The sequence below is a fragment of the Hyalella azteca genome, unplaced genomic scaffold (genome assembly GCF_000764305.2).
Source record: "Hyalella azteca isolate HAZT.00-mixed unplaced genomic scaffold, Hazt_2.0.2 contig4142, whole genome shotgun sequence".
Lineage (NCBI taxonomy): Eukaryota > Metazoa > Arthropoda > Malacostraca > Amphipoda > Hyalellidae > Hyalella > Hyalella azteca.
Window position 1 is genome coordinate 9,459 of NW_025934368.1, and position 13,141 is coordinate 22,599.

Sequence of the window (13,141 nt, forward strand, 5' to 3'; positions counted from 1 at the left end):
TAAAACTCGGAAACCGGAACTAATCATAGGTTTGATTTTAATATACTATGGAGTGTATGACATCCCCCTTCACTCATCATAAACAAATTGGATAGTTTCGAAAGTTTTTGTGCAGTATTCTACAACAATCGAAATTTATTCTGCAGTTTGGAAGTTGTTTCTTGTTCACTGCGAAGAAATTGGTTATCCTTCCACAAGCCAGTACAATTCACGAAATAAATCAAAATAAAAAAATTGTTCATATTATAAACACGAATTATTGGTATGGAATTGAATATAAGTGTCGGCATTAAAGAAATAGGCCCATGGCCTGTTGCCGATTCTTGAGCTTTTCGTGACTTGATTCACAATGGATCCGGCTTTTGAAACCCGATCTTTCAATAAACTGACGATTGATTTAGATAGCTACTGGACTTATTGCCTGTTCCGTAATTTGCTAGGCATTTCAAGACTGGACATATGGTCCTGCATAGCTTCGTCTAGTCTGTTTTTGAAGGTGTTCATACTCTGAGCGTCAACGATGCTATCAGGGAGGCTGTTCCACATAATAATATAATACTAGCGGTTTCAGCGTTATTAGGCCGTAGCCTGTCGCCGATTCTTAACATCGCAGAACATTCACAGCATTTTGCGGTCTCGAACTCGCAACTCACTGCTACAATTCTGCTGTGCTTAACCGCCCGGCCTCCTTGCTGATTCTGACCAGAAACTGGCGCACAGAGCTGGGATCGAACCCGCGCCTCTCTGCGCCAATCTTGGTACTCTGAACTTTAACCACTGGGCCACCCTGCCTACATGTTTAACCACATGTCGTTGACACGAAGCGAGAAGAAATGTTGTCGCTTGGATGTGTTCCAACGCAATTTTTTTAGTTTATAGCCGTGGCCACTGGTGTTGGTTCTCGTTTCAAATTCTAGTTAATTCTTCTGGGACCTTGTATAAGCCATGAGTATACTTGTATGCTTCAATGAAGTCCCCACGCAGACGTCGAGAACTGAGGCTTGGAAGCTTCATAATCTTCAATCTTCCCTCGCTGGACTTGCATTTCAAGCCCGGAACTATCCTTGTTGCGCGTCTTTGAACACTGTATATTAAATTTTTGTCCTTTCCAAATTTCGGTGACCACACGACGTTTCCAAACTCTAGGTTCGGGCGCACAATAACAACAAACAACTGCTTCATCGCTTCTGCATCTAGGAACTCGAAAGAGCGTCTGATCAGTCCAAGTCGTTTATTGGTATTATTAACTTGACCTTCAATATGCTTAGAAAATGTCAACTCATTGTCGATGTTAACTCTTAAATCTTTTTCCATTGTCGACTTCGACATCATCACTCTGTTGTTGCAGCCGTTTCTTCTCATACTGTAATCGTGCTGTTCATTATTCTTGCCAAGGTGGATAACTTTACATTTGTCAGCGTTAAACCGCAGCTGCCACTTATCAGCCCTGTCAACCAGCCTGAGTGAGCATGAGTGAGCTGTCATTCTGCGTCAAAGAAGAAATTAATTTCATGAGGCGTGTTATGTATTACCAACGTCAAACGTTCCTTAATAGCTTCCATAATAACAAAATATACCCGGAAATAAAGTTTTCAATTTCCAGATTTACCGAATCGCCAGATGCATTGTGGGATCGGCCGCCATATTTGTAGCAGGGTCTAGCTTTCGCCTACGTGTTAAATCTACTGCGATCGTCTCTTTTTGAAGTTTTTGCTTGAAGATGGGAAGCTACTGCACCGTTGTAGGATGTACCAGTGGTTCTCACGGCCATTTAAGCAAAAAACTATACAATGGAATGCGTTGATTCAGTTTACTAGCCGTGAATGCAGTGTATATCGTATCAGTTTATGGCTCGTACTGATATACGTATTGCATATCAGTTTAACAGCCGTGAATATTTATTATATACGATACTATACTATACATTTTCCAGGGGCAAAATCTGTTACTTGCCTTTAGATAAGCTACATAAGTAAGAATAAAACGTAATAATATTTACAGATCAGATAACATTGTCAAGATCCATTATCCTGCAGCGACGATAGTGTTGTTGCAGTTGGCTGGTTTGTTGGAAGATCAAAATGATTCGCTTTGTTCTATAACATCAAATGTTCCGAGTTCTTTACATTGCCTTTCAATTTCAATATAAATTGGTTTTGCAAAACGTCGAGGTTTCTGGTGAATTGGTGTGTTGTTGGTCAGTTCTGTGGTCTGAGGTGTCACATGAGCAGTGATGAGCGCGTCCAATATCGGGATGGGTATTACTAAGAGTATGAGCCATCCGAACCCTGGTTACCTGGCAAGCATTGATAAAATTCTATCATTTTCCTCTTCAAAAAAGGTGAAAAGGAATTTCATTTTCCATTCTTAGAAGGTTCCATTCGTCAGCATCATTATCTTTGTCCAGTTGTACTACCAAACTAACTCTACCAAGCACATCGCCTTTCTTGATGCGTTGAAGTTTCGTTTCTCCATCGCCTGTACCCATCCATCCACAAATTTTTTGTAAGCTTCAAGCGTCTTGTAAGCCTTGAATTCTTGCAAGGTGTATTGGCTGACCACCAAATAGTTTAGTAAATCACCCTGTTAAACGGGAGGCAGGCTTGCAAAATCTGCACATCACGGCTTTGCTTCGTTTTAAATGTCGGTCTCTCACTGAAGGAAGGAGTTTTTGACAACAGCCTAATCCTTTCTGCTTTGTTCTTTCTTTCTCCATTGCTACCAAAACGTTCGAACTTGTAGGAACGAGAGAGTAAGCTGAGGCGCCAGTATGATACAAAGATGGCGGCGTAGCAACGCGGCTAACGTGGATACGCGGGAGCTTGGCGAGCCTGATTTCTTCGGATGTTCTTGGAACACTTCTAGATTCCGACTCCTTCCGCGTCTCAATTGCTCTTCGAGTTGGCGCAAATGTATGCGAACCCCACATTTGTCGGTGCGGAAAGCGAATGGATGCACGAGGACTGCATGGCCTTTCTTGTAAGTACAGCGCTGGGCGACATCCAAGGCACTCGGCCCTGAACGATGTGATCAGGAGGGCTCTTCAGAGCGCTGGCGTTCCTTAAAATTCATGCCTTGAACCCGTTGGAGTGGACAGAGTGGATGGTAAAAGACCAGATGGCTTAACGGTTTTCCCATTTTCTAATGGGAGGTGTTTGTGCTGGGATGCAACCTGCGTTGACACTTTTGCTGAGTCGCACGTCAATAATTCGGCTATTTCTGCAGTTTTAATTACTTGAGTGAGTAATACAAAAATGTTTACCAATTGAATTATTTTGTTTCGCTCCACTTTGGTTCCTTGTGAAGTCCTATGACGAGGAGAGTGGAGCACAACAGCAGCGCTGAGCACGCGCCCAAGCTGGCGCCGTACGAAGTCGTGATTTTCCTGATGCTTCCTGGGCACACAAATTGTGCTAAGCATTACTGCTCTAAATTGTAAATAAATCCCTTGTTGGCTTGCATCGATATTATTTTGCAATGTTATATAATCTTGGTACTGAGTTGACATCGAGTGAATTAGGAATATAGATAGCAAATTGGAGTGGTAAAATATGAGTTTCTTCTTTGCGGAGACCTAAAATTCCCGACCTAAATTCAGGTACGATAAATTTGTTATCGTGCTAAGGATTTTATTGGTTTCATTACCGATGTCGTCCAATGAGCTCAACACGTACTATTGCAATTGATACAGAACGCAAATAAATTAAATTATGAGTGCTGGCAAAATTGTGTAAGGAAAATTACCTGCAAAATATATTGAAAGATGAATTGACAATTTTTTTATATACATTGCAGTGGGTAAATCGATTAATCATGATGGCATATCCGTGAGAGATATAATTGATAGTGGGAAATCCGTGTCAACAAAATCAACCTGCCAAATAAATTTAATGATTAATTGGCAAGTTTTAGGTCTGAAATTTGCACAGGGTATCAATAATTAATCCTGATGGCATATCCATGAGTAATGTAGTTGATAATGCAAAATATAATTACCAAAAATGGGACCAGCGAGCCCAAAAGTTGAAGCCATGATGACAGCGTTGACCCCCACAGCAGCGGCGTATAGCTCCATGCCCAACACGTCAATCATGTGCACGTGGTAGAGGCTCATGTAGAGGCCCACGCCAACACCGAACACGAGGATGAGGATCGTCATCCAGAGCTCGCTGTGAGTTGCGAACATGAAACCTGGTTTGAAAATGACGAAGGAAAGGAACGTGTTAAGAAAAAGGAATGAAACGTAAATATTCCACGCGTATCATTGTATTTTTTCTCAAAAATTTAGGTGTGTTTATTAACGAGAACGTACATTACTAATATCGCGACCGTTCATTGTGATTTTGAAATGAATGCAATACCGAAAGAAGTGCAGCTGGCGATGAAGGCGCCCAGACCGAAGAAGAACGCTTTATTGAACCAAGTCCTATCAGCCAGACTTGCGACGATGAGGCGAACGCTTGCATTTGAAACAGAAAATGCTGCGACACACCACGCTGAGTACTGTGGTGAATGACCTGAACTCTCGACCACGAAAGGAACAAGCATCACAAAATTGAAGTATCCTACCACATGAGTGGAAAGACTGAATCCGTTCATTAAAACTTTTCGCTGCTTCAACACTGAATAGTTCTTTTTAAACCATGTTGTTAATGAAAGTATAAGGTTCGACGCAAATATCCACATTCTACTAGGAATAGGCTTGGAACGTTCCAATCCGAGGGTAGGAGTGGAGATAAAACCTCCATTCTGTTCATTGTAGCCGAACTCGGAGAAGTCTTCAACAGCAGTAGGAGGTAAGGAATCATTTCTTTCTTTCTTCTTAGATTCCAACGGTCGGAATAAAGCTGATGCAACGCAACAATTGAGGATGATAGCCCCATGGATTAGCGTTGCACCGATGAATCCAAACTCGTCCTGCAAATTCCTAATGAGCAAGGGAGACACAATGCCGCCAACAGCAAGCCCCGTCATCAGGATGGCCATCGCCTGGCCACGTCGTTTCTCGAAGTACCTCGGCACTATGAGGAAGCTCACGGTGGAGCCCACCCCAGCGCTGATAGCTGTGGAGATAAGAGGAATCAGCAGCCTGAGTGGATGTAACTTTGCATTGTCCTATCAGTGCTGCTATTTATAATGGATTCGAATTGCTGGTTAGCAATTTTGGCTTTCAATTTCCGTACATCGAATTTACGATATAAATGAGTTTTCCTAAAGCCATTCACGGCAACGGCAAGAATTGATAATTTCAGATAGGGTTCTCACGTAGGATAATGCTGTACACAATGACGATGAAAGCTAGTGAATTTGCGAAAGCCAACAACATGAACGACAGTGAGGCTGCGAGGCATCCTGAGAAAGCCACTGCTCTGAAGCCGAACTTCAAGACCGCGGTGTTTGTCAGCAGGACGCCGAGGTTCCATGTGATGTTGTGTAACATGTATACATAGCTGAGTTCACTGGATGAGATGTTTAGGACTTTTATCCTTTGACTAAAGAGGATTCCGAAGCAAGTCGTGATGCTTATGGTGAAAGCCTGCAATTAGGAAAACTAAATGATTACCACGTACCAAATAAGAGAGTTGTTTCAGAACGTGTCCACTCGCACTGAAAATATCCACAATATTTTTCTAACAGAAAATCAACAATAAAAAATAAAATGTTCATCCATGCAGACTAAGAAAAAAGCGCGACATTTCTATTATAATGTAACCTGGCTTACAACAGTGTAGAAAGCTCCAGCGAGGACAATCCATCCCCATCTCCCATCTGGAGCCACCGGTTCAGTCCTTACTTTACTCGGTAAGTTGCCTTTCACTTCAAGCGACTTGGAACTTGCTATAACTTCTGCATGATCGTCAGCAATGCCTGCTTCTCTTCTAGGCAACAAGAGATCCGAGCCTCGCTTGGTGAGTCTTGCCAGCATTCGTCCAACAATATCAGTGGTTGCTGCTGGATTCTGTGTCGTGCACGCAGCTTGCGTCACGAAAGGTTGTACCAATGAAGTCCCTCTAATGGGCTCTTGATGGTTTTCGAACTGGACTTCCGGCCACTGCTCTTCAACAAATTTGGTTCGTTCGTTGGTGGAATCATTGGATGGTTCTTGCGGAATGTGTGCATAATCTCTTGCCTCGTCACTGGCAGCATTGAAAATAGGATCGCTAGGAGGAAGCCGCTGCTGCGGATCGTGGTTGCAGTTACGAGGAGTTGGGGCACTGTGTTCGGGTTTACAATCACTTGCAATATAGTCGCACGCCTCACTTTCAACAAAATTATCACATAGATTTGATGTGAGATCTTTTCGGCCTTCGAGCATTAAAGCTGTTTGCATGTGCAGGCAACTAGCGTTGACGATTTTTTCTCTCAGTTCAGCACAACGCATGCCTGCTTTTTCAGGGTCACACGTAAACATATTGTCGCCGCCAACTTTGGTACTCGTAAGCATATTCCTCTCGGTATCATGACATTTAGAATTTAATTAAACAGCCTAAATCGGGAAACACGTAAACACTTCATTATACACGTGAATAGTTATGAGAGATATCCTCATTATGATTATACTCATTTTATGCAATTTTCACAGTAAAATATTTGAATATTTCTTCCCGTCTAGTAACCCAATGCGCTTCAAAAATGCAGTTATTTTTTAGTCGACTTTAAGTTCACTTTAATCCATTCAAGAAGAGCGGTGGTTTCAGAAACTGTCGACTTTCCCGAAAGGGAGGATTAATTCCTCCATAAATCGGCATTTCTTCGAAAAGAAATAAAAAATATAACTCCGTACTCACAACAGTGAGTAACAGAGAGCGCATTTTCTCGTCCGTCCGTCCGTGAAGTCACTGACAGACAGACAAACGGACGGACGGACGGACATGACGTGCACAATAGCGCCATTTTTCCCATAACTGAGAAAATGCGCTAAAAATAAATAAAATTAGATTAAAGGATAATTTTCCCCGATGTTGGCAAGTTTTGGTGTCTAAAACATCATATAAAAGTCCATGGGCCTATTTCTTCAGTGCCGACACTTCTATTCTATTCAATTTCATGTGACCCATCTAATTCACTGTAAACTGTTTCAAAGTTAACAAAGTCTCATACGATACGTAAAAAATTTGCAACCTTGTCAGAAATAGCTCTCGCAATAAGTGAATAACGTAATATGCCAACGAGTTAAATAGAGGCAGATCAGAGAATCAGGAAAGCGCATTTCACAAAATCACGCAAGTCAAATATGGGATTACCAGGGGATGAGCAAAGCACATGCAGCGGCTTTCTGTGCGGAGAAGTCGTATTGAATTCTGAGTCACAATTTTGCCAAAATATTGCGTCGACCAAAACCGGTCAACTTCGGGGATTAAACCGTAAGAAATTCTAATTTGTCATTACACATTTATTCTCAATAAGATTTTTCATCGATATTCATAAAGCAATGTAAAGCAATTAATTCAACTACAAAATATAAATAGACACATGAAAAATGTTTTTTATCTGCTAACAATATTACACTGTCATTCACACTTCAGAGCTCATATTCTAAATACTATCACTGTTAGGCACTGCAGGCGACTGAAATCGAGGAGTTTGACTTGATAAGGAAAATGTCACATTCCGATATATATGAATTCATTGCATTAGTGCTCGCTCCTGAGATTGTATTCGTTAGACGGAATGTACAGTCCACAGCTTTATTGGCATTGATATGCCAAAAAAAGATCCACATGTAGTGATGGACCGTATTAAGGATATGTTATTGTACACTACTTGAGTCATCCTTCTTGCCACGCTCTCCTGTGTATTGGGCACTACACTCAATAACTGCCCTCTGTACTGGGGGCACTACACTCAATAACTGCCCTCTGTGTACTGGGGGCACTACACTCAATAACTGCCCTCTGTGTACTGTACACAGACTTAAGTCTGTCAAGTCTGTGTACATCAGACTTAATAGCTGCTCTCATTGTCATCAGTTCCCACCCGCCCCTCATCAGTTCTTGAACGCACTGCTCCATGTACTACAGATGTTTCATTATTGACGTCATCTAGTGTGTGGCGGACATCCTATTATAATGTGTCATATTACTCATTTAATTAGTTTAGAACATGCTGATTTTTTTTCTCGCAATTTCAGTGTAATTTAGGATCACGTATTAAACAAGTATCATATGTCCGAAATCCAAGTCAAAGATACAGCTTGGAAAGTTTGGAACTAAATCTTAATGACTGAAATAAGATGCCATGCTACATAGAATTGCTTCTATTTTAAGAAATTTTAGTAGCATTCTCTCAGCGCTGAACAAACAACGTTCGCTGACGGTTTACTCTCTGGCTCTGATACACTCGGTCTCATTTTGCATCATAAAACTGTGGTCGTATCATTTGTCTACGCTGATGACCTGTTCTTCCAGAGTTCGATATAGAACCATGCGCACAGATCGAGTTTCTGCAAATCAGCAGAAGATGGATGGTTCTGCAGGGAACGTCAGAGCGAGGGTTTGATCGATGTTGATGACCCTGGCACGCCCACATGAGATAAAAATTTGTGGATGAAATTTGACGGATTTACACAGGAGTAAACAAGATATTCTGCTGGAATATATGATTTTGGTTTGAGAACACTTCTTCGATCTTTCAATTATTTTGCAATTCTATGATTACTTGAACAAGTATTGACACACAATTAATCAAATACCAATTTTCTCATTTTTTGTAAAATAGGACAACTTACTGTAATAAGGCTAAGAACAATGATCAAGTGCGGTTAAAAGACCATTTCAAATTGAAGAATGACTCTGAAACGGTTTCGTAACAATACATTCATCAGTCAACAAGAATGTCGGTTTTCCATATAGACTCCTGGATTGCAGCAATGCAGCCTGACAGGCGTGAAGCTCCTTACGACCATCCTGACATCAGATCATGGTTAGAGTAACCGATCACACGCCGCACTTTAAATCATAAATATTTACTTTGTATAATTCCTGAATACATATAATTTTACAATTAAGCTAATTAGGTCCCGCAGCAAAAATATGATTGAAAGACAGTTTATTAAGCCTGTGCACAAACGAAGCACCAACGCGCGACTGCCTGACATCGTCACATCGTCGCTAGTAGACACGTCCTGATAAGAGCACTTATGCTATTTAAGATTGCTCCTCATGAGCAATGTCTAGCAGCAAATCGTATTGCTTGGTTTCTAATTTTCATAGATAGAAAAGGTTCACAATTTACAATTTTAAAGAAAATCTAGAACAATGAAGTGTTTAAACCTTATCCATGATAATCAAGTTAATGAAAATTATTTATTGCAATTAGCTCTATAAAATTTAATACACTTAGCTTTGTTTTACAAACATTACTATATAGGGGATGCTCATGAACCGAACAAGTATTCATTATGAGCACGTAATTAAAAACCCAATTTTCCACACGCTTGATCCCGTGTAAAATTTTAATTATGAAATCACTTGTATGACCGCAATCAGGAGTTTCGCAAGTGACGCTGAAATCTCAAATCTGATTAGTCGATCGCAGGTCTGTACCAACAAACTCACGTTCAAAACTTGGAGACTTCGATGTTAAGCCTATATTCTTATTTGTGAAACGTGATTCGAGCGATTGCAATCTTTCATCGTTTTTGAGCCGCGTCACGAATGTCTGTACAGATAATAAGTTTGACCAGTGGTTCCCAAAGTGGGCGATATCGCCCCCTCTAGGGGCGGTGGAGAGATTTTGGGGGGCGGTAAGGAAGAAGAGGACGATAGGGGGGCGGCAGTAACCGCCCCTACACATACAGGCTCCTCTGCCTAAAGATTCGCTTGCTTGACGGGCTCCCTGCACTTGTGCTACATCGAGAGACGCGACAACGCATGTGTTGGGAATTCTTCCCAACGCAGGAGGTAAGCCTCTTCTAGAAGTGAATAGCTAATCTTTCGGAAGGATCAAAACAAAGCGAGGATGATTGAAGTAAATAAATCAGATTTAATCGCTGCATAGAGTTCAGTTTTAATGCCAGATTATATCGTAGGTCACTCGAAATTTGAAACGATTTAGTGTTCAACGCTGGCGGTCACGCAGGACGGTAGCAGACCAGTATGCATAACTGTGCAAGAAATGGACTTTACTACTAATGCGCTTGAGGAGAAACACTGCTAAAATATTCAAATGTAACAAATATAGTTCAAGAAACCTGCTTACCTTATTTAAGCAAAAATAAGTGCACATCCTAAGGGGAGTGCTTTCAGAGGCGATACATGCGAGATCACAAGTAAAAATAATACACAGCTAACAATTGCGGCCACACTTCAGTCATCCGAAGCCCGCGACAGTTCAATAAAAAGTGCCACTGTTCCGGAATTTTAAAGGTCATCATAGATAGAGACTAAACACTTTGTTAATTAAGGCGAGAGTTGTTAAAAATAAGAATTTAACTATTAAAGCATAACCCGAGAACCAAATTGAACTTCCAAAGTTACTGGATTGATTATTGACACTTATGGAAGTATATCTTTGTTAAGAGAAATAACTTCAACTCGAGTTTGAATACTGGAAACTTACATTTTCGTTTGGCGGGAGAGCCAAAGCATTCAAAAAGATGTGACAAACACATGCTCCCAAAAATTAAAAGTATAATTTATCAAGGGTTCTGCACTAGAAATAAACACCAAAGTTACTAGAGAAGGAAACTATGAGACACAGGAACAGGTAAGTAGGCGCGAGATTTAAGGCTTAATCAAGCGCTGGCAACGCAAGTCAAGATCACAGGTAGAGCAAAGTAATGTTATAATTTTAACGAGATCAGCGGCCCGGTCTTTAATAGCCGAGTCCAGCACTGCTTCTTAACTGTCGTTCTTCAAGTAGTTGGGTTCGGAATTTGTCCCAACACATTGTCAAGTACTACTAGAAAAATCCGGACGGTGTGAGCTCGCATTATTTTCGCTCCATGAAATTAAATTTCATTGATGAGTTTTTGATTGTTCACAAACAGCTTTGCGTAAATAATTTTTTAAAAAAGTTTTACCTCTGAACCATTTTTATTTGCAATATGAGTTTTGATCTCATGTATAATTATTTTCTTCTCTATTTAATTGTTGCAATTGTTAATGTTACAACGTTCTTTGAGGAGTTCCTTAACTGTCATTTATTAATCCCGAGACAGAATCGCCAATTTGAAACAGTTAATAGAAACCATTTAAATTCTTCTTATGATATAAATGCACTGCGTGCCGGTCACGTATCGGACAAATTATTTCTTGCCTCGCTCGCGGCTGGACCGTACCTGTCATGACGGGCGTCTTGCACGACTGGTGTGAACGCCTCCACAGAAATGCATTAAAGAATACTGCACTGGACCGTGCCTGGCATGACAGGCAGTGAGGTGTGACCGTGTGAACCAAGCCTAAAGTGTCCTCGGAGCAAAAAATGTCAAGCGTGTGTTACGAATATCATCAGGTATCAAACAGTTGATTTGTTCAATCCGTGATGACGGGCATCAGGCGCATAGCCATTGCCTTCCTTAAGCCTCGCCAAAAAAAGGATCTCTCATCCAATCACATCAATAATACAATGCGAGTGCAATAGTTTGGCAAGAACTAAGATCAACAAAATTTAATCAATCATAATCTTGAGCAACATGCTTGGGCTGCGATCACTCGTCCTGGCGTGGTACCTCGCTTCGTCATGATGATTACCTCAATAGTTTGTCCATAGGAATCACTCATATCATCGCTCAACGTCCCGTGGTTAGCTTTGCTTGATATCATAAGAGCTAGTTCAGCTCGCATCAGTCGATCTACTCGAGTAGATCAGGAAGTAGATGAAGTAGAATCAACCAGCTCGAGATCACGCCACTCGATCTACTAGAGTAGATCAGACAGGATCTGAGATAGAACAAGCCAGCTCAAGATCACTCCGCTCGATTTACTTAAGCATACACTGAGACACATAAATATTATTTTTCCCACCGCTATTTGAGTGACAAAAACACCGAGAGTCTATTAGTTCAGTTTAAATTTGTTTTCATTCGTTGATTTAGATGCATATTTTCAGAGAGATGCTCGGGACAGAGATCCACGCGGTACCTTATCTCAGTCGTTACTGAACAGCAGAATCGTCGTGGGATGCTCTCCTAGTGCACGCTACTCATGCTGTAAGTGGCACGCTACTCATGCTGTGAGTGGCACGCTACTCATGCTGAGAGTGGCACGCTACTCATGCTGCGAGTGGCACGCTACTCATGCTGTGAGTGGCACGCTACTCATGCATGCTGTGTGGTATGCACTGCATGACTTGCCAACGGCTGCACGACTAGCTATGCGGACGCTTTAAACGATTGAAGCATGTGAATAATGCACGTAAACATGGAAAATTTTCTACAAGTTTCAAATAAAATACGTGTAATAAAAGCAGCTGATGAATATATAATTGGTGGCTACAAATACCCAAACGTGAGATTGAGGTAAAAAAAGAGTACTATTTATAAAGTATACATATTAAAAAACAAATGATGTACTACTTAAAACCAAATAGGATAAGTATCACAAAGTGGATAATTTAATTATATAATTGTAATTTAGATAAAATGTTTCTTTCGGAAATAAATAGAAGATTTGCTGAAATGTGAAACAAGTTAATTATATTTGGTCTTTACTAAGATTTATATTCACCGTCTAATTGTTTGGCGTCGCCTCACGGTTCCAATAGTGATCTTAATTCTTCACTTCTGGAGAAATCCCGAGACAATATATTAATAATTGATGGCATTCGAAAAATTTATGTACAATTTATGTACAAAATCCTCTGCTAAGCATTGAAAAATTTTCAGTCAAACATTCAAAATACAATCTAAATATAAAAATGTGATGTATGAAACGATCAATGCTGTATGAAAAAAAATCAGAAAAAGACTAGCAAGATCTCTATATAAAAGCATTGAGGTACAGAGTGATCGTATTAGATTAAATACATAATTAAATCATACTTTGATATAAGAATGGATCTTTTAGGGTATTATGAAGTAATTATCAAGCAACGGAGCACAATCTATTTTGCTATCTCAGTCTAGCTGGCCCAGAAGACGATACGAATCTCAGTAGTTATAATAACATTAATGAGATCTATTAACTCAGAATTTGGTGAG

At 40.5% G+C, this 13,141-nt stretch overlaps 1 protein-coding gene across 1 annotated transcript; it reads right to left on the reverse strand.

Annotated features, from left to right (window-relative positions):
* Positions 1-3,232: 3,232 nt before the first annotated feature.
* On the reverse strand, positions 3,233-6,784 carry LOC108680532 (monocarboxylate transporter 12-B). Its single transcript, XM_018169363.2, has 5 exons — positions 5,723-6,784; positions 5,266-5,536; positions 4,362-5,063; positions 3,997-4,191; positions 3,233-3,395 (listed from the first exon to the last, which is right to left on the reverse strand). The coding sequence occupies exons 1-5, from the start codon at positions 6,443-6,445 to the stop codon at positions 3,271-3,273; spliced, it is 2,016 nt and encodes a 671-aa protein (XP_018024852.1). The 5' UTR covers positions 6,446-6,784; the 3' UTR covers positions 3,233-3,270.
* Positions 6,785-13,141: the final 6,357 nt, after the last annotated feature.

Coding starts and splice junctions, on each gene's coding strand:
- LOC108680532 (XM_018169363.2), bottom strand. CDS start 6,445: ATGCTTACGAGTACCAAAGTTGGCGGCGACAATATGTTTACGTGTGAC. Junction 5,064..5,265: donor TGTGTACAGCATTATCCTAC/GTGAGAACCCTA, acceptor TTATCTCCACAG/CTATCAGCGCTGGGGTGGGC. Junction 4,192..4,361: donor CGCCAGCTGCACTTCTTTCG/GTATTGCATTCA, acceptor TTTTCAAACCAG/GTTTCATGTTCGCAACTCAC.